The sequence below is a fragment of the Amia ocellicauda genome, chromosome 22 (assembly GCF_036373705.1).
Source record: "Amia ocellicauda isolate fAmiCal2 chromosome 22, fAmiCal2.hap1, whole genome shotgun sequence".
Lineage (NCBI taxonomy): Eukaryota > Metazoa > Chordata > Actinopteri > Amiiformes > Amiidae > Amia > Amia ocellicauda.
In genome coordinates this window covers 10,494,555-10,516,728 of record NC_089871.1, presented here as the reverse complement: position 1 = coordinate 10,516,728, position 22,174 = coordinate 10,494,555, and the positions used below count along the sequence as shown (strand labels likewise).

At 41.8% G+C, this 22,174-nt stretch overlaps 1 protein-coding gene across 1 annotated transcript; it reads left to right on the top strand.

Annotated features, from left to right (window-relative positions):
- Nucleotides 1-3,357: 3,357 nt before the first annotated feature.
- On the top strand, nt 3,358-19,279 carry LOC136717909 (inter-alpha-trypsin inhibitor heavy chain H3). Its single transcript, XM_066695482.1, has 22 exons — nt 3,358-3,550; nt 3,868-3,900; nt 5,726-5,746; nt 6,697-6,863; nt 7,275-7,379; nt 8,436-8,598; nt 9,641-9,751; nt 10,117-10,245; nt 10,511-10,627; nt 11,490-11,658; nt 11,867-11,992; nt 13,108-13,289; nt 13,374-13,559; nt 13,847-13,986; nt 14,357-14,514; nt 14,726-14,758; nt 15,132-15,173; nt 17,451-17,564; nt 17,934-18,135; nt 18,397-18,569; nt 18,776-18,887; nt 19,092-19,279. The coding sequence occupies exons 1-22, from the start codon at nt 3,455-3,457 to the stop codon at nt 19,228-19,230; spliced, it is 2,718 nt and encodes a 905-aa protein (XP_066551579.1). The 5' UTR covers nt 3,358-3,454; the 3' UTR covers nt 19,231-19,279.
- Nucleotides 19,280-22,174: the final 2,895 nt, after the last annotated feature.

Sequence of the window (22,174 nt, the reverse complement as noted above, 5' to 3'; positions counted from 1 at the left end):
CACCCTGAGTGCACGCTCTTATATTCTCGGGTGACCACTTCCCATGTGTTGTTTTATTTTTATTTTTTACAGATGCATACAAATAAATCAATATACCATGATTTCTCCCATAAAGAAAAACGTTTAATCATTTTTTCCCCTCATTATATTGGTTTAATATTTTTTCTCTAAGTCACTCAAATACATTTTAGCCAATAGAGAGGAAATAGAACATAGTATAACATAAATGAGCACAGCGTTTAAAGTGGTTGAAATAATGTGCCAGTATGGAAGCATTTTGCTTCATTGTGATACAAAACGTTTTATGAAATGTTCTCATATTAGGTAGTAATGTGCGCATGAAAATGTGTGTGCGGGGCAGTGTTGTTGAAGTGCCAATCCCCCTTCATCTTTATCTTGTGTTAGCAAGCATGTAAAGCCAAATAAATGTATAATAAATTACATGAAATATTATCTACCATAAAACAACGACACATAGTGGAAACGGATCTGTGATTGTTATAACATTTTAGACTAATTTTTATGTCTCAAGACATTAGTAATTAATAAGGAAAGCAGAGGCAGAGAGCATCCTTATGGCATGTTAATGATATTGTTTTTGCATCATACCAATATAGCCGTATTTGTTTACATGAGCAATTACAGCAGTTACTTAATGTTAACCTAGATCAGTAGGCTGATGAAAGAGCTGGCTAGTTACTTAGCATGAATATCCTGCAAGTTATCTGTCTGGCTAGGTATTGTGGGAAATGTTAACATGTGAAAACAGTATAATTTAAGTACAATAAGCCCTTTCCAGACAGACAATTCTAATTTCATTTGAATTCGTACGATGACAAAATTGTTAATTACACAGTAACAAGTATGGTAATGTATTTAAAATTACTATAAAATCCTTCGTCACACTTCAGAAAAATCTGCAGTAAGCTTCTGAATCTAGTTATTCTCATTCACAGCTGCACCGCTGACACACACTATCACTGCACTGACCGCTGTGGTGAAACAAGAATACCACTGACAAACATAGGGCTTATAGACCAATTAAAAGGTGTTTTATTAAAACCCTCAAAACCAATGGAAAGTATTTTTGAAAGTTGTGCTGCATTTGCTGTGGTTTCGGTTAGTGTTTATCTTGTCATTAATTACCGTATACCTTGGCATTGGAGAGCATTACTACTGAAAAGTAAATGAAATTGCTTTTCAAAATTCACAATAGTAACTAAAATAAAGAAATTATGGTAAATGTTTGCTGAAGATGTTGACTGAGCAAGTGTGTGAGCGAATCAAAAACAATAATGCAGCTTTTTAAAATGTCAAACTTGACCTACATTTATTTAGTCACCTTAAATTAGACAGACAGAGAGAAGTGGGACACTTGCAGCGTGGGAGTGTGGACAGGACTGAAAGGGACCTTAAACCAAACCAGCTGTTTTCTCCCCTGATTGCAGCTGAATGGCATATTTTGCAGATCGAATATAGACAATCAAACCCAGACAGAGAAGACAATTATTTTCTTCTTGATTGGTGCAAACAAACTTACAAAACAAATTGTAACTAATTAACAAGAGACATTTAAATTACTTACTACATTGACTTTATGAATGAATAACCTCTTGGTCAAATTCTGTAAAACTACAAGATGCAGGGCAACAATAGAATGCAGAGCCTTAGAGATAAGATAACTATATTTACAGGAGTGTTTGAGAGAACAAGAGATACAGAAATACTTCAATTGCTCTATCGGCTAAAGACCCCTTTGTTGGAGACTCCAAAACTGAATTGCTGAGCCGTTCTTTTCTGCAAGTTGGTTTGTTTGGGGGGGGGGGGGGTGGCGGCTATTGGGTATGATACAGCTGAGTTCCTAACATTAACAAAACAGTAACAATAGTTTCAGTTACATATTTGAAATCAATTGAAAGGATCTAAGTTTCGAAAGGATTAATTCTCTGCAGGGGGTTTGTAATGGTGAAATGCAAAAGCATTAAAATGTAAAAAGAAAGTGAATTCAAAATGGAATATTTAAGAGCAGAATTGAATTAATAAATCAAATTATAAATACACGTATGAATAAATAAATAAGCAGATACACAAATCTTGGAAAAAAATTGAAATACGTACATGTCCCTCAATGTATATATACATTCATTTCTATATTTATTATATGTATTCCTACATGTATTTAATTATTTATTCATTTATATGAACATATATAAATTGAAATAATACATTTTGTAATAAAAATATAAATGAAGAGTATTTATTGTGTATTGAAGGTTTTATTTGTTTAAGGTTATGTATGTAATCTCTCAGGTTTTTCAGTCTATAGAAACAGTTCTGGGCTGCCTGTAGTGGGGCTGGATGCACTCTCGCCTAAAAAACAACACAAAAACACACGAGAAGCTGTGTCAAGGATTGTTTGCTCTGTCCTCTGGGGTAAAGTGCAGTATGAGAGTTTTAATAGTGCCAATCTGGAGGGGTTATGACAAGTGGCGTACAGGAAATTATTGTGGTCCCCCCGCAAGACTGGAGCGCGATTCACCCAAACTCCCGTTATATATACGGGACAATATATGGGAAAATACCACCAGGGAATCGGGACATTTTTAGAATAATTTGTTTATGGAATTAATGTGAAACATTATTATTATTATTATTATTATTATTATTATTATTATTATTATTGTCTTGATTTTTTAATATTTTTTTTTTACTAAATGTTGGGTGAGCATGCACACACAAACATGCTCTCACTATGTTGAAATACGATCATTCTTGTATTTTCTAGCCACATGCTACTGCCTCCCTCCTGTTAATAAGTATTGACAGGATATATACAGCGGATAAATATCATCACACTATCCACCAACCCTCCACTCGCTTAAAGTAAAGGCATGTAGACGTCACACAGACAAGGTGTGTGAGGATCCCATGCGCCTGCATATAGCACCTTCACAAGAGTGTTTCTCTGCGAGATCTCATAGTCTGGCTAAGAGATATTGGCAGTCAGTGCAGGTTTATTTACTGGAAATCAGTGGAATAAAATAAACACAACCCAGTAAACAAACCACACACACACTAGCACATATCCATACACCCAAGCACACTCAGACACACAATTACATACTTTGTTGTCATCCCTCATATACACACACACACACACACACACACACACACACACTCACTCACTCCGCTCTGGCATCAGTGCAGGCTGGGTGAACAGGCATGGGGTCGTTGCTCTGGTATGGACAGTGAGAGGCTGCTGAGTTGGGCAGTGCCCTGACGTGGGGAGAGGAGGGGAGGCTGGCTATGTCCCTCCTATATAAATACTGAGCCCACAGTCATTACACCAGAGCACAGCTCACCAAGCTCTCTCTGGTTCTCATTTTCTCGTTGGATCTCCTGTTCGTTCCTACGTCCGCTTTTGTAGGGTTATAGCAGCCCCCCGTCTCTCGCCATGTCCAGGCTGCTGCTTCCGCTGCTGCTGTTGGGGCTGTGGCTGCCAGCTGTGACCCCTGCCCACTTGGTGATCCCAGAGGACTCAGGTTTGAAGGTACGCTTGCTTGTCTGCTCCTGCACTGTGTTTGTGCACTGGCCACCCTGGACTGGGCACCCTGATGCACGCAGTTGGTGGTCAGTGTGGTTAACTCTGTAAGCACGGGTAGATGTTTTTTTTCTGTGCTACAGTTATATTATTAATTATGTGTGTATTTTTGTTTCATGTTTTAAATTTGTACCTTTCCCCACCTCTTTCTTTTTATTTCTTTCATTCTCTTTTTTCATCTCTCCCGATTCCTTAATTGGAACAAACTTTATTATTATTTCCAGCTTTTAAAGCCTTCTCACCCCTCTTTTTCTTCCTCCCCCCAGGCTCTCTCAGACACAGGGGGCAGAATTCTAAAGGTAATTTGCTGCTAAGAGACTCGTTTGCTCTTCTCCTGACTAATGACTGTGACATCATTCAGAGCTATACCTGTGCCCATGTACTGCTGTCAAATAGGCTGAATTACTCATTATAATATACACTCACCTAAAGGATTATTAGGAACACCTGTTCAATTTCTCATTAATGCAATTATCTAACCAACCAATCACATGGCAGTTGCTTCAATGCATTTAGGGGTGTGGTCCTTGTCAAGACAATCTCTTGAACTCCAAACTGAATGTCTGAATGGGAAAGAAAGGTGATTTAAGCAATTTTGAGCGTGGCATGGTTGTTGGTGCCAGACGGGCCGGTCTGAGTATTTCACAATCTGCTCAGTTACTGGGATTTTCACGCACAACCCTTTCTAGGGTTTACAAAGAATGGTGTGAAAAGGGAAAAACATCCAGTATGCGGCAGTCCTGTGGGCGAAAATGCCTTGTTGCTGCTAGAGGTCAGAGGAGAATGGGCCGACGGATTCAAGCTGATAGAAGAGCAACTTTGACTGAAATAACCACTCGTTACAACCGAGGTATGCAGCAAAGCATTTGTGAAGCCACAACACGTACAACCTTGAGGCGCATGGGCTACAACAGCAGAAGACCCCACCGGGTACCACTCATCTCCACTACAAATAGGAAAAAGAGGCTACAATTTGCACAAGCTCACCAAAATTGGACAGTTGAAGACTGGAAAAATGTTGCCTGGTCTGATGAGTCTCGATTTCTGTTGAGACATTCAGATGGTAGAGTCAGAATTTGGCGTAAACAGAATGAGAACATGGATCCATCATGCCTTGTTACCACTGTGCAGGCTGGTGGTGGTGGTGTAATGGTGTGGGGGATGTTTTCTTGGCACACTTTAGGCCCCTTAGTGCCAATTGGGCATCGTTTAAATGCCACGGCCTACCTGAGCATTGTTTCTGACCATGTCCATCCCTTTATGACCACCATGTACGCATCCTCTGATGGCTACTTCCAGCAGGATAATGCACCATGTCACAAAGGTCGAATCATTTCAAATTTCAAATCTTGAACATGACAATGAGTTCACTGTACTAAACTGGCCCCCACAGTCACCAGATCTCAACCCAATAGAGCATCTTTGGGATGTGGTGGAACGGGAGCTTCGTGCCCTGGATGTGCATCCCACTAATCTCCATCAACTGCAAGATGTTATCCTATCAATATGGGCCAACATTTCTAAAGAATGCTTTCAGCACCTTGTTGAATCAATGCCACATAGAATTAAGGCAGTTCTGAAAGGGGGTCAAACACAGTATTAGTATGGTGTTCCTAATAATCCTTTAGGTGAGTGTATATGTATTTAGTCAGGGATTTTCAAACCGGTCCTGGAGTACCCCCAGCCCTGCTGGTTTTTGTGAGGTCTTAATTGAATCCTTAATTGCCCTAACAAAGCAATATACCATTCAGTTAAGTAATTAAGACCTAGGTTGGAACAAAAACCAGCAGGGCAGGGGGTACTCCAGGTCCGGCTTGAAAACCCCTGTATTTATGCATCTACTCTGGAGACAATCAGGTGTCCCACTCTGCCACTAGGGGGAGAAAGAGCAGAGACAGTGAACAAGGGCAGCATCGTTTATGTTCAGACACTGTAGCCATACAATACTGTTCTGTACTTGCAACATTCACGCAAATGTATTCGAGTGCTTTAATAAGAGGCCATGTACATTCTGCTCATCAAAAAATGAACACTGTGATGCGTTCTGTTGTTTTTCTGTTTATTTTGTTTTGATACATTATTTAATTATTGGTTATTTAATTAATTTGTGTATTTATTTAACAGAAGCGGAGCTCTCCTGATGTGGTGAGTATGCGGATACTGTGTGAGTTTGTTCATGATTCAATTACGTCATTGTTGAAGATGGCACAATGTTACACTGGCAGATGATTTCACAATATGGACTGACAGATATTTTTATTGAAATTACTCAAGTTCATATTTTGTATTTGGGGTGTTCCTTATTGTACAGTATAAGATAAGTCCTCTCATGCAGTTTGTGTGAGCAGATGGCAAAGTTAACTTATTTTATACGAGACGTATTACACAAAACATTGTATCTATGTCATTGAGTTTTTAATCTGTAATAGGACTAATATGAATATGTTTACATGCCATTGTAGAGTTCTGAGTTTGAAATGAATGTGTTAACTCCAATATAATTTTGTGAAACAGCATTCAAATACAGGATTTGTACATATAATTAGTTAACTCACAACAGCAATAAAACAATATTTAATAAAAAATACTTTCACGAAATAACTAAATGAACAGGTTAATGGTCTGTGTTATCTAATTATCTGTTAGTGCTTTCCACTTTTGAAAGCTAATTCAAGCATGCGTTGGAAGTTACTTCCCCCCAATAAGGTCTGCAATCACACTAAAGTTGTCTTCATTTTGTGTCAGAGAAATATTGACAGCAGTTTGAGTGATCCCGTTGTGTAGAGATTCAGTCACACACACCTAATCGCTGATCATTGGTGCTCCATCTTCCTTAGTTATTTTTTCAAATATAAAACAATAAAATAAAACCTGTCTCCTCTGAATTCTTGCTCGTGCTTTGAATTATGCACGTGAACCTGTACAGAGCATCGCACGAGGCAGAGTGGAAGTTTTTGCTTGTGCTGTTGGAATAACTAAGCATGTTTTCTTGTTACAAGAAAATTCTTGTGGTAAGAATGTCAAGAAATCACTCTTGGTAGTGCATGTTCAGTACTTCTCCCTCTCTCTCTCTCTCTCTCTCTCTCTCTCTCCAGGGTGCATCAGATATAGATGTGTACAGTGTGAAGGTGGACTGTAAGGTGACCTCTCGCTTCGCCCACAATGTGATAACCAGTCGAGCAGTCAACCGAGGCAATGTTTCACATGAGGTCTTGTTTGACATGGAGTTGCCAAAGACGGCCTTCATCACCAACTTCAGCATGTCAGTAACCCAGTGCAGTCCAGTCCAGATTAATCCAGTCCAGTCCTGTATACTACAGATTCATTCAGTCCAGTCCAGTATGGTACAGTCCAGTCAAGAATAATCCAGTCCAACACAGCCCTCCCCAGCCCAGTCCAGTAATACTGTTTTATACACTTCAGCATGTCAGTAACCCAGTCCAGTCCAGTTCAGTCCAGTACACTCCAGATTAATCCAGTCCAGTCAATTCCAGTCCAACACAGCCCTCCCTCGCCCAGTCCAGTGATGCTGTTTTATTTATTTTTATGGAGTTTAAAATTTTTAAAAAATTCACAAATGAAAAAATTATCATAAAGAAAGCTTCCTGTGAAGCTATTGTCAACACAACCTGTGGTTTGAACCCTGCCCCCCCACCTCTCTCTCTGCGGTCAGGGTGATTGATGGAGTGACGTACCTGGGCCAGGTGAAGGAGAAAGAGCAGGCCAAGCAGCAGTACCAGAAGGCTGTGAGCCAGGGACAGACCGCCGGACTGGTCAAGTAAGAGCACCACCCCTGTCCACTGACAGCACTGTCCACTGTCCACTAACTGCTGTGCTTTAAAGCCAGACTGACACCTCAGGGCCATGATGAGGGGTGTTTAAGGGTCACAATTACCATTCTTCACAACCATTTACATTAGAGTGCATTTACTCCGAACAATAAACACAAACAAAGAACCCACAGCATACTGGGCAAACCTCAGAAGTCTCAGACAAAATGAATTAGCCCCTTGTATATATAGACCTTTGTTTCCAGACTTCAGTGCAAAGTCTTGTTTGCCTGTCTGTGTGACAGTCTATGCATACCTATTTATGATCTGCTCTCTGTGTGTTCCTGTCCCTTGCTTGTATCCTCGTCTTACCGATTCCTGGATTTGCCTGCCCTGTATTGTTTGCCTGATCTCTTCACCTTATCTTGCTTCTACGACGACGGTTCCTGGATTTCCATTATAGTCCTGTTTGCTGGCTTCCGACCCTTTGTCTATTCACCTGTTTTGCCTTTTTCCACACTTGGGACCACATTGCCCTGTAGTTCTGATTGCTTGTTGAACAATTAAGTTTCATAGTGTTTGCACTTTGAAGACAGTTAATAGTGTTAATAGTGTTGAGCTTTATTAGAGTTTGGTATATTGAATGACAATGCTTTCTACACGACCACATGAGGTGTCACTGGTGAAGGCTGTGCTTTGTGAATAGAAACGTGTTTTTTCCAAGAACAGTTTAATTCATCTGACATTTGTGTGGAAACAGGTGAATAATGCTGAAAGTTTTGTTGAAATAGTTTTTCTTTTGGTACCTAAACTAATGGTTTGGGACATTGTGTTCACAGAACCAATTTAATTTCAGTGTGTCAGTTGTGATAAACTGTAATTCATATCTCACATCTCAGTTCATGAAAATCACACCTCTGTGTCTATCTCTCCATCTCTCCATTTCTCCATCTCTCTATCTCTCTATCTGTGTATCTATCTATTTATCTGTCTGTCAAACCTTCTACCTCTCTTTCCCCCGTCACTGCTTTGTGTCTGTTGTGTCCCTGTGTGGACATGTGCAGGGCATCTGGCCGCAAGATGGAGAAGTTCTCGGTGTCAGTGAACATCGCGGCGGCCAGCAAAGTGACCTTCCAGCTGACCTATGAGGAGCTGCTGCAGAGGCACATGGGACAGTACGAGATGATGATCCGGGTCCGACCCAAGCAACTGCTCCAGCACTTTGAGGTCCATACTGAAGATGGAAGTATATACACTACCCATTTTTCCAGTTTTAATGTAATTTAAGCATTTCAAGTCCAGTGAATAACCTGAAATGGTCCAAAGGTAATTGGTAAACTGCCAGAGATTTAAAAAAAAGTTTAGGTTGCCAAAAACTGAAAAATAATGTGTGTTTCAGAGTTATATTCTGTTACTACACACTCTTAAGCATTATTTTGCAGTGTTACACGCAGCTCCTGTGCATAAATGTTACACTGTACTCCTACAATGTGGCACATCATTTGAAAGCTTATTCTCTTGGCTACCAGTGTGTTTCATTCTCAAACACATCCAATTTAGTTTCCGTTTTGCCCGCTGTCATTCAGTGCCTGGGGGGTAAACGGGGAATGGGGGGGGGGAAGGAACTCATTCAAACTGTCACAGATCACTCGATCCTCTGTTTTGATCAGATTTCTTTATAAGTAGGCTTGTTTTGTGTTTCAGCAAATTTAGAGTTTTCCATTTTGAGCTCTCTACGGCGATGTGGATGGTCTTGTTTTGATCAGTAGACTGTCTGATTCAAGAATATGTCATAATTGTCAATATTTTCTTAGATTTTGTACTCCTAATCAGGGCAAGTATACCCCCAACCCCCCATTTCAGAATTTGGAGTGGGGGTAAATGCAGGGGGGCATAAAAACATCAGAGAATTCTTCACATCGTTAGAAAGCTGGGAGTCCAAAGACTTGGCAAACAACAGAACAGTGAAGAGCACACATGGGATTAAAGAGAAAGCACTCGGATTTGGTGCCCTTTTAAGGGTACCGGAGGGGTTTGTTAGTTTAAGGGGTTACATTTTGTTAAACAAAACAATCCCAAGATTTATTTTTTATCTCCAATTGATTATTTGTTCTATGCTTTAATTGAACAGTACATTGGGACATTAAACTGCTTACATTTCAATAACAACTGGAAAAATGTAGGTGTTCTAAAACCTTTGACCAGTAGTGTACTTTCATACATGTAAACTCTTCTCTTTCTCTCCTGCACCCCCCACCCCCTCCCCCAGATCGTTGTAGACGTGTTTGAACCCCAGGGCATCGCCTTTCTGAACGCACATGGAACCTTCATCTCCAATGAACTGCTCCCCCTGGTGGAGAAGACAGTCAGTGAGAACACGGTACTGTGCTGAGTCTGCCGGCTGCGAGAGAGACGGCACCGCCCTTCTGTCACTTTACTAGCAGTCCTTACTACATTATTGTGCTGTTAGTCTAATTAGTGGAAATAATAGTGGAAGCAGTAGCAGTATTAGTAGTGGTAAAGGTTAAGGTTACAGTAGTAATGTTCATGGTAGTTCTAGCAGTTGGTTGGCTGTAGCTATAGTAGCTGGTAATTGCAAGACAGATTCTAATAGGTGTGATCCTTAACAGATCCCCTCTTTCTCTTCCTCTCTCCAACCCCTTCTCTCCTTCCCCCTCTCTCTCTCTCTCTCTCTCTCTCTCTCTCTCTCTCTCTCTCTCTCTCTCTCTCTCTCTCCATACTCAGGCTCACGTGTCATTTTCCCCCACCATGGAGAAGCAGCGCAGTTGTGTCGGCTGCCCCTCCACCCTTATTGACGGAGACTTCTTCATCACCTACGATGTCAAGAGAGAGAGAGATGCTGGCGAGATCCAGGTCAGGAGAAGTGGGAGTGGTAGAGAGAGGGAGGGAAAGATGTAGATAAGGCAGAGGGAGGGACTGAGAGAGGGGGAGTGAGTGGTGTGTGTGCTTGCATTGAAATTAAATGACTGACTACTCTGAAACATTGTTTTGCTTTACTGACATTTTCCCTCCCTCTGTCCCTCTCTTTTTCTTCATCTCTGCCTCCTTTTGTCCCACTCTATCTCTCTCTGTCCTCTCCTCTCTCTCTCTCTCTCTCTCTCTCTCTCTCTCCCCTCAGATAATGAATGGGTATTTTGTGCACCATTTCGCTCCTAGCGATTTACCGCGTGTGAGGAAGAACGTGGTGTTTGTCATCGATGAAAGTGGCTCTATGTATGGGACAAAGATGCGCCAGGTGATTTCTCCAGGGGCAGAGGGGGTTGTTGGGGTGGGGTGAGGGAAGAGAAAAGAGAGAGGAAATAGAGGATAGAGGGAATGGAGAAAGAGAGAGACACGGGTGTGCAGGATTTATCAAAATTCATTGCAGAGTTTGCAAAGGCTAATTAGTTTATGTAGTTAAGGAAATATGCCCACTTTTCAAAAAGTATTTTCAGTGGCAGCTTTGCTCCGTTGTGTTTTTCTGTCGTAACGCCTGTGTTACATCATCCCTGACGCGACAACAGAAAAGACAATGCAGCAAAGATTCTGCCTAAACCATTTAATTCACTGTCTTTGATGGTGGTTGGCACATTGGCAGTGCGCACAACTGAACAATAACTTTCACTTCACCTTGTGTGTTTGGATACACATACATCCTCTGATAAATAATAAGTGGAAAATGCCTAAGCTCTAGTACAGCTCTTCTCTCAATCCCTCTCAAAGGAGGGATTGCCCTCCTTTTAATTACTTAATTGAACCGTTAATTAAAGTAATTTGTCCTAATCTGTATTTTACAACAGTTGATTGCAAGTTCAATTTAAAACAATATCAGACACTTTAATTATCTGTTGTTGTGGCAACTGAGTCATTTCAAAAGAAGCCAATCATAAGTTCAATTAAATTGTCTGTTGAGTCATTTTGTGCTGAGTTGGGACAGAATCCACACTTCTGTGATGACAAACCCCTCCCACCATGTCATGTTCGTGGGGAGTGCATGAAACAACATTTAGAATCTGAGTGGGTTGGGCCTGGGGTTTTGGGGGATCAGGGGGTTGTCAGTTCAGGAGGACATCTGACAGCGTTTACATTGAGCGTTTTGACGTCTCTCTTGTCCGCAGACCCGTGAGGCCCTTGACGCCATCCTGAGCGAAATCCACATGGACGACTACTTTGCCCTCCTTGTGTTCGACCACGGCTTCCGAACGTGGCGACCCTCGCTGAGCCCAGCCACGCCCAAGAACATCGCAGAGGCCAAGGAGTTTGTGAAGGGTATCAATGCTAGGGGAGGTGAGACGGAGGCACACAGCACAGCAGAGCACAGTACAGTACTATACAGCACAGCACAGGAAATGCAGAAACTCCTCATAAATATGTCTGTCAATATCTGTTGCGAGCGTGCGAGCATGCGTGTGTGCATGTGTGTGTATGTGTGTTTATTAGGGATGTGTGTTTATTAGGGACTGACCTCTGCCCCTTCTCTGCCACCCCACCCCAGCAACAAACATAAACCAGGCGGTGCTGGAGTCAGTGCGCATGCTGGAGCAGGACAAGGCTGCCGGCCAACTGCCTGATCACAGCGTGTCCATCATCATCCTGCTGACCGACGGGGAACCCGTCTCAGGTGAGCGTGGCGGGACAGGAATGATTAGGGGTCAGGTAAAGAGGGCACGGGGAAAGTAGGATAGGGTCTGCGCGCGTGAAGTGGAGTAGGGCAAATGGGGTCGTCTACATTCCAGGAAAGAATTGAAGGAGGAGGGGTAGTAAAGTCCAGGAACAATTTGGGGAACAGGTTGAGAGGATGGAAGGACTAGGGAGCAGGATTGTGGGGGTGGGGTGGGGGTGGGGGAGGTGCTACAGTAATGGAATTAGTGGATGGTTCAATCAATCAATCAATCAATCAATCAATTTGCAGTTAGTATAATGAACTTCGCAGGGTAGAGTATTTTACTGATTGAAAACAAACAAATAATGGATAAACAAATAAATAAACCATGAATAGTTAAATTAAATTAAATTAACCATTAGGCACAGAGGAAAGAAAAACAAGAACTCTCTAGGGGTCCACAGCTTAAGGCTTAGGCCTAATGGTTTCCTCCCCTCCAGACATTAAAGTTATATGATACAATTAACAAGAAGATTAGGATGTGGGGAACAGGATGCCTAACAGGGCATCGTCGTTCCATAGTTGGGGGGCCCTATACCTAAATGCACTGCCATCTGCATTGTTCTTGTGTATTTTTGGGACCACTATGTAACCGGCTTCCTGGGATCTCAACAGCCGACCTGGAGTGTATTTGATAAGAAGATCTTTAAGTAAGGATGTGCCAGTCCCTTCAGTGATTTAAATGATAATAAGAGAAATTTGAAATCTATCCTGTAGCGCACAGGCAGCCTTATCTTAAATGAAGTTAAGATCCTAGCAGCAGCATTTTGAACTAACTGAAGTGCAGAAATAGCTCTATTTGTGCTACCTGACAGAATGGCATTACAGTAATCCAATCTAGATGTAACAAATGCATGTATCATATTCTCAGTAATGAGAGTAATTGTCTTAATTTTGCAGTGTTTCTAAGCTGGAGGAAGGAGGATCTCGACACATTCTGAATGTGTGATTCTAAGGATAGGTTATGATCGCAGATGATTCCCAGGTTTCGCGCCATCTCTGTAGGGTGAAGTAGTTATTCAGTTCTGTGAGCGCATGATGGAGATTAAGATGTCTGTCCCCTAAAATGACAGGGGAGACGAACCCGGAAAGGATCCGGGAGAATGTGCTCAATGCGATTGGTGGCAACATGACCCTGTACTGTCTGGGGTTCGGCTATGACGTCAAGCTGGCCTTTCTGGAGAAGATGGCGGCGGAGAACAACGGTGTGGCACGCAGGATCTACGAGGACTCGGACGCGGCGATACAGCTTCAAGTGTGTGTGTGTGTGTGTGTTTGTCTGTGTGTTTGCCTGGTGTGCCTTATTCTTGCGTATTATCGTGTGTCCATGTGTTCACAGGGCTTCTACAATGAAGTGGCCAACCCCCTGCTGTCTGACATTGAGCTGCAGTACCCCGAGAATGCAGTGGACTCCCTGACAGACAACACCTTCAAACAGCTTTACAATGGCTCTGAGATTGTGGTGGCTGGACACATCTCCGACAACGACCTGGACAACTTCCTGGTGGAGGTCAAGGCGCAGGGGGTAAGGCCACATTGACAAGCAGGCAGACAGACAGAAAGACAGATAGACAGACTGATTGACTGACTGACTGACTGACTGAATAAAAGTCTGATTTTCTGTCTACATCAGTGCCTTGTAATGTAGAACAGAGCAGTGCCGGATAGTACAGTACACTACAGTTGAGGACAGTACAGTGCAAGGTACTGTAGTGTAGTGTTGAGCCCTTTCTTGACTCCTCTGTCCTGTGTCCTGACCCCTCTGCCCCTGTCCTGATGCCCCTGCACACTGTCCTCCTGTTCCCTGTTCAGGCAGTGCAGGAGCTACAGCTGCAGGCCCAGGCCAGTGTGCAGGACTCAGAGAAAGTCTTCAGGAACCAGAGCTACATCTTTGGGGAGTTCACAGAGCGCCTGTGGGCCTACCTCACCATCCAGCAGCTGCTCAGGAAGAGGTCCGTACCTCCCAGCATGACTGCTCCTCAGCTGACTCACAGATTATGACTTCAATCAGGGTTTCAACTAGTCATAGAACTGGTTATTTGTTAAAGGGTTAACAAGTAGCTAAGACTCAATGTCAACAAGAACACAAGGTAATGTTAAACACATGATTAAATACATAAACAACTCTAGACCCATTAGAACATGTAAAGAAATATACACACACAATCTAGAACACTGACAAGAAATACAAGAATTTAACACACACCATGAGAAAAAAACCCAAACACACCTACATCTAGAACCCTCCCAGTATGGAAGTGTAAAAAAAGACCAACATAGAAAGCCCCTCAGACCGGTGTGGATTGCTGTGTGTGCCGGCAGGGGCAGCGGCTCACCGGAAGAGAGAGCGAACAAGACGGCACGCGCCCTTGAGCTGTCCCTCAAGTACAGCTTTGTCACGCCGCTCACCTCCATGGTCGTCACCAAACCACCCAAGGACAACAGGGATGACCTGATGCTTGCTGATAAGCTGACTGAAGGTGTGTGGGATAGGGGTCGGGGGAGACTGACTGTACAGCCTCAATGCTGACTTTCGTAGAGACAAGCAGCTTGGCCCTTCACTTGCCTGTGGGGCGGTGTTGTGTTGTGTGGTGCTGTTCTGTATTAACTTCACTGATCAGACTATGTGCAGCCATGGTGGGGAGCAGCAGAGTTTCACATCTTGTATTCTCTCTTCTTTTTCTCCTGCAGATCAGAGAGTACCTCCCCCCCCTGTCCAACAAAGTAAGATTTCCCTTGGGACAGTCCAGCATTCACAGGGGGTCACAGTGACCCACCAATCGTGATCAAAAAATAAATCAGTCATTCAATCAGTCTCTATATAGCACACAATAACTGGAGCAGAGTACAGAGCTGAGGCAGAAGTCAATGCGTACATTAAATACTTCATGAGTCAAATGTAAGCATTCAGTTGAGAATAACTGTGGCAGGGCAGGAGAGTTGGCTTAAGAACTTAAGCAATACCCCCCCACACACACAAAAATAAAATAATTATATGCATACACATTTCATCTGAATTCTGTTTTCAAAAGTATAAACACTGATTTACATTCAAATAGTTGCATAATATTTTGTCTTATATTCTTCTTGGCTTCAGGTTTTGCCTACAGGTATTCCAGCCTACCACCAGTCAGCAGTGGTAAGTTGGACTTTGTTATTATATATATATATATTGTATCCATTTATGTATGTATATATATAAAATGCACTGATTGCGTTTATTGTATATATGTTTGTTATATTGTTGCGTGCCAGAGGGTAGTGTAGCGATCTCAAGCCTCACTTAAGGGCCTGGGCCTTTTAGTGATGTGATAGGATCTCTGCACTGTGGTGCCGGAGAACAGGGTTCCTGTTGTGGCCACTACCCCCAAGTCATTAAAATATGTAGCCTTAGAGTGAATCCTCCCACCGTCTTCAATGTGTGTGTAAGAGTGCATTATCCTATCAAAAATTCTCAAATGATGTTAATAGGGAAAGAATATGGTGTGGACTCCTTCAACAATAAGCTGCTATATAACTGTAAACCGCTATAAACTTGGAGTGATTGTATGAGTAGCCAATCATATTTTAAAGTGTTGTGGGTGGACTTATATTTTCAAATGTTTTACTTCATTCTGGGCCTTCAATTAGTTCCTGTCATAGACCACTGCGCTGGGGTGGGTGGCCTATATTGGATCAGAAAGCCTCAGCTAACTTTCATCAGGGAAATGGCGACTGGTGGAGAAGCCATCGATGTTATTGCGAACCTGTTAGCTTTGCCTTTTTCATGGCAGTTATACAACGGAAAAGGAAAACTGTTAGATTGGGCAGTAGATCGCTTTGTTCAAAAGGACCGTAGGCTTGATTTAATCTTCAAATATGAATGTTATGGCGGTTTTAAATGGCAGCTAGCTGGCTGCATTTTAATCTTAATTTGAACATGTTATTGTATTACAGGTATGATTGAGGGAATGAAGAAAATAGGTCTTACATATAGGCCTATTTATTTGATAAGGTTAGAACCGAAAATAGCTAGCTTGCTGTGCAAGTGTATAGATTGTCATGAGGTTTTACTTTCTGGTACTTGGATGAAGTTGTTTGCAGTGGCGTGGTTTCCCAACACACAAACCACGCAGTTGTGTACTGCTTAATAGTAGTATTACATTACAGCCTGAATTGCAACAAAATCCTTATTTTCTCATATGAAGCCATAATGCTTGGTATCAAAACATAGCATACTTCCATGCAGTGTAATCAGAACAATCTGAAGGCTTTAAACCAAGGCTACGTCCGTAAACAACCCAGGCTTTTTTCTACCATGTGACCACAGAAGCTTCAACAATTGATTAGATCTAACATGCGTATGCTCTTTAGCAGCATCTTGACTAAGTACTAAGTACTAAGACATACAGGAAGTAACTGCTCAAATGCTGAACGCCGACGCATACTGTTAATGTTAGAACACCTTCACAATTGTTCACACTTTTCGTATATGTGCATAGCACAGTAAAGTACAGACACATTGCAGGGAATTAACAAAATCATTTATTATGCTATACAGTTGTTACTGGCAAGACATAAATAAAAAAATAATGCAAGTATCCTGGTATCCTCTTAGTTTCTGTTTATTTCAGTTATTAATTTAGTGCCCTCTTGGACGCCACAATAATAATAATAATAATCCAGTGGTGATAGTGCTTTCAGTATCTCCTAAACTCTTGAACTCTCTCCCCTGTGGAGATTATTTTTATTACATAACATTTTCCATTTAACCCCTTAAGCTGATTTAAGGCGCTAGTAACCTTAAAAGGGTACCCAAAACATGTGTTTATGTTTAATATCAAGTGTACTTTTCACCATTGTGTTGTTCGCCGAGTGTTTGGCATCCAGTACTTCTAATGGTGTCGGGCATTATCTGATGTGACAAACAAAACAATAAAAGAAAATCTATTTGTTTGTCCTTAGTTTATAACTTTATGATGAATTTAGGTATCTTTAGAATTAATACCTCTTGTGAATTATTATATTATTATTATTTTAATTTTATATGGTGTGTAGAAACACTGAATTGGCAATGACAGGTAGAGGAGGAGGGGCCTCTAAACTGAGCTTTGATTGGCGCCACAAAATTGACAAACCAAGCCCTGGTTGTTTACTTTGTTGAGGTATAGCCCGTGTCATAATGCGTGTGTGCTGCCAGTGTGTGCGATGTGTGAATGTATGGGTGTGAGGCAGAGTATCTGTATGTTGTTGAAGGCCATGACCAAACGGAACCGCTGTGTTACTGTGCTATAAGTTTGTGTGTGTGTGTGCCTGCGTGCAATGTTTTTTTCCTGAGGGAGGAGCTGTATGTCTACGTGTGCACACTGACTGCTTCTCTCCACAGCCCAGATGCCTGGTAAATTTTAATATTGTGTGTCTCTGTGTGTCTGTGCAGTGGACAGTGACCCTCACTTCATCGTGCAGCCGCCCAATCAAAACGACACTCTGTGCTTCAACATTGACGAGAGCCCGGGGGTCATCTTCAACCTGGTCAGAGACCCCCAGACAGGTGAGCTCTCCAATGGGGCACGATGTACACACAAACACATACACACACACATGCATACAATGCATACAAACAGTTATACACACACCCATGCACACACAGAGACAAACACACACATGCACGCACACAGACACAGACACACACTGAAACACACACAGGTAGGTCAATAATCTGATTGGCTCCAGGCCCTGCACACATCAGGAGTCTGATATCCCCTTACTATATTGTATTGTACTATATTTAATTAATTACTTTTTGCAAAATGACGCCTCCTAGACTTTGCAAAAGTGTGGGTGAGAAAATAGATGCAGCTTTGACCTTTGACCTGGGGGCCCGGGGCCCATAGTGACCAGCTGTGCGCTTTATCTGCAGGCACGGTGGTGAATGGGCAGACTATCGCGGACAAGCACCTGGACCCCAGCGGCAGGGTGGGCACCTACTTCTGGCGCTTCGGCATCGTGAGCCAGAGCCTGGGCCTCAGGCTGGACGTGTCCACACAGGGCATCGAGCTGCTGCATGGTCAGAGCAGACTGGAGCTCTCCTGGGACGAGTCCCTGACACTCAAGCAGACCAAGTGAGTCCAGCCTGGTGCCCACTGTAGCAGACAGTAGAGTCCAGTACAGGCCAGAACACCACAGACAGTACAATCCAGTCCAGTCCAGTCCAGCAGGGTCTCCAGCCCTGGTCCTGAGAGACAGTAGAGTACAGGACCAGGAATCCTGCTGACCTGGTGTGTGTGCGTGTGCGTGTGTGTGTGTCTTTGTTTGTATATGTACGGTATATGTATGTGCACAAGCCTGAATATGTGTGTCCTGCTCCCTGTCTCTCCCTCCAGCTTCGACCTGCAGATGGACAAGGAGCGCAGCCTGACTGTGTCCCTGAAGGACTCGGTGAAATTTGTGGTCATCCTGCATAAGGTCTGGAGTAAGCACCCCACCCATCGGGACTACCTGGGCTTCTATACCCTGGACAGCCACCTGCTCTCCCCCGCCACCCACGGCCTGCTGGGTAAGCCGCTCCCTGACCCTGCTGCTCCTGTCGACCCAGGCTTGTGTGAGAGTGTGAGATATTTTGGGAAAGCATCCGTGTGTATGAGTGTGTGTGACTGAGTGCCTGTGTGTGTGATGAAGTGTTTGTGTGGGTTAGCAATGCTCAGGCAGCAGCTGCTCGGGTCAGTTCAACACTGTCTCCTCTTGCCCCCCTCCCCCCTGCAGGGCAGTTCTACCACGGCCTGAGTTTCCAGGTCAGTGAGCTGCGGTCCGGAGAGACGTCTGACAAGCCGGATGCCACCATGCTGGTGAAGGGACAGCATCTCACTGTCACCAGGTAAACCAATCATAGTGCAGCAGGGTGTGGGTGTGAACACACACGCTGTCCAATCACTACCGTGGTGCAGAGATAAAGAGATGGAGACAGAGAGAGACAAAGGCAGACAGAGAGAGAGACAGAGGGACGCCTATTTGCCCCCTCTCCCTCTCTTTGCAACCCCCCCCCCACCCCCAGGCTGTTACAGCTGTGTTATTCCTGCAGGGGCTGGCAGAAAGACTTCCGCACAGACGTGAAGAACGGACAGGAAGTTGCCTGTTGGTTTGTCCACAACAATGGGACAGGCCTGATCGATGGAACGCACCGAGACTACATCGTCTCTGGCATCTTCAAGACCAGCTAAGACAGTGTGCGTCTTCAGACCTATGGATAAATAAAAGCTTTAAACCTAACACCCTGAGTGCACGCTCTTATATTCTCGGGTGACCACTTCCCATGTGTTGTTTTATTTTTATTTTTTACAGATGCATACAAATAAATCAATATACCATGATTTCTCCCATAAAGAAAAACGTTTAATCATTTTTTCCCCCATTATATTGGTTTAATATTTTTTCTCTAAGTCACTCAAATACATTTCAGCCAATAGAGAGAAAATAGAACATAGTATAACATAACTTAGCACAGCGTTTAAAGTGGTTTTATTAAATGTTCTCATATTAGGTAGTAATGTGCGCATGAAAATAACAGAAAGCGGGGGGGGGGGGGGTTGGGGAGGGTGCTGATGAAATGCCAATCCACCTTCATCTTTATCTTGTGTTAATCTCTCACATCTGTTTAGCATGTAAAGCCAAATAAGTGTATAATAAATTATATCAAATATTATCTACCATCAAACAACAACAACAACACATAGTGGAAACGGATCTGTGATTGCTATAACATTTCATGTCTCAAAGAGAAGTAGACTTACATTAGCAATTAATAAGGCAAGCAGAGGCATAGAGCTATAGCATCCTTATTGCTACTTTTATGGCATGTTAATGATATTGTTTTTGCATCATATCAATATAGACTTATTTGTTTACAATTACAGCAGTTACTTAATGTTAACCTGGATCAGTAGACTGATGATTATCTGTCTGGCTAGTTACTGTGGGAAATGTTAACTTGTGAAAACAGTTCAATTGAAGTACAATAAGCTTTTTTCAGACAGCCAATTCTAATTTCATTTGAATTCATATGATGACAAAAGTGTTAATTACACAGTGACAAGTATCCTGATTTATTTCAAATTACTATAAAATCTTTCGTCACACTTCAGAAAAATGTGCAGTAAGTTTCTGAAAGTTATACATATTTAGTTATTGGCTTATGAACCAATTAAAATGGTTTCGCTTAGTGTTTATCTCGTCATGAATTACCGTATGCCTTGGCATTGGAGAGCATTATTACTGAAAAGTAAATGAAATTGCTTTTCAAAATTCACAATAGTAACTAAAATAAAGAAATGACGGTAAATGTTTGCTGAATATGTTGACTGAGCAAGTGTGTGAGCGAACCGCAATTTCAGAATTGGATTGCTAGCCTGGAAGTTTTGCATGGGTTCCGTGTCTGATTGAGATGTAGCCTATACAACATAATAATTCAAATATACTTCTACTAATACTCGGATCAATAGCAATGTGTACTTTTACAAGGTTTTAATTAAAAACAACAATAATCCCGCTTTTTAAAATGGCCAACTTGACCTACAATTATTTAGTCACCTTAAATTAGACAGACAGAGAGAAGTGGGACACTTGCAGTGTGGGACTGTGGACAGGACTGAAACGGACCTTGAACCAAACCAGCTGTTTTCTTCCCTGATTGCAGCTGAATGGCATATTTTGCAGATCGAATATAGACAAACAAACCCCTCTCTCTTTAGCCGTAGTGACTTTTCCTTCTCAAATAAAACTACATTTTAATTTTAATTCGATCTACCATATCTTAATGTGGTGGGTAAAGAGTTGCAGAAAATAGCATGAGCCTCGCTGTGTGGTAGAAGGTTGATTCTTTATTCCATCAGCTGCAGGGGAGCCTGACAGGAGAAGCTTCCTCAGACAGTCTCAACAATTCTAAGTTACATCTCGTATTTTATGAGACAGAGAAGACAATTCTTTCCTTCTTGATTGGTGCAAACAAACTTACTAAGCAAATTGTAACTAATTAACAAGAGACATTTAAATTACTTACTACATTGACTTTATGAATGAATAACCTCTTGGTCAAGTTCTGTAAAACTACAAGATGCAGGGCAACAATAGAATGCAGAGCAAAGATAACTATATTTGAAATGATATAAATAATCTATACTGTTGAGAAGGCTGAGTCAGGCCTTGCCAGGTCCAAAGAGAAACTGAGTCAGCTTTAAAACTCTAGAAATATGAAATTTAGTTCTGCAGTGGGACATTAGAAAGAAGGGGTTCTTTTACAGTTTTCTGAAAATACATCTCATGCACTCAAAACTCTAAACACAAAACACTAAACAATTAGCCAATTTCCCCAAACCCCTGAGTTCCTAACATTTTCAAATCTCAATAACAATAGTTTAATTTATATATTTGAAATCAACAGAAAGGAACTAAGTTTCAAAAGGATTCATTTTCTGCAGCGGTTTTGGAATGGTAAAATGCAAAAACATTAAAATGTAAAAAGAAAGTGAATACAAATTGGAACATTTAAGAGAAAAGCTAAGTGGCAATGGAGAAATAAGATAATTAATTAATAAATCAACTAATAAATACATTTAGGAATACATAAATAAGTAAGCAGATAGACACATTTTTGAAAAATGTTGGAATAAATAAATGTCCCTCAAGGTATATATCCATTTATTTATATATTTATTATATTTAAACAGATATAAAATAAATATAACATTTTGTTAAATATAAATATAAATATAAATGAAAAGAGTATTTACTGTGTATTGAAGGTCTTATTTGTTTAAGGTTATCTATGTAATCTCTGAGTTTTTTTCAGTCTATAGAAACAGTGGAGTTCTGGGCTGCCTGTAGTGGGGCTGGATGCACTCTCGCCTAAAAAAACAAAACAAAACCAAAAAACACGAGAAGCTGTGGGAAGGATTGTTTGCTCTGTCCTCTGGGGTAAAGTGCAGTATGAGAGTCTCTATGTATGTATGTGTGCTTGTGTGTTTGTGTATATGAATGTGTTTGTAGACATATGCATAATCTGAATTAATTCACAGCTGTAAAGAACTTAATTAACAAGCTTTATTAAGAAACAGAAGTGAGGTTTTTTTTTATAGCTCAATTATCTAATTAACTGATGAGTTTTAGTTG

Coding starts and splice junctions, on each gene's coding strand:
- LOC136717909 (XM_066695482.1), top strand. CDS start 3,455: ATGTCCAGGCTGCTGCTTCCGCTGCTGCTGTTGGGGCTGTGGCTGCCA. Junction 10,628..11,489: donor ATGGGACAAAGATGCGCCAG/GTGATTTCTCCA, acceptor TCTTGTCCGCAG/ACCCGTGAGGCCCTTGACGC. Junction 14,515..14,725: donor TGCTGATAAGCTGACTGAAG/GTGTGTGGGATA, acceptor TTTCTCCTGCAG/ATCAGAGAGTACCTCCCCCC.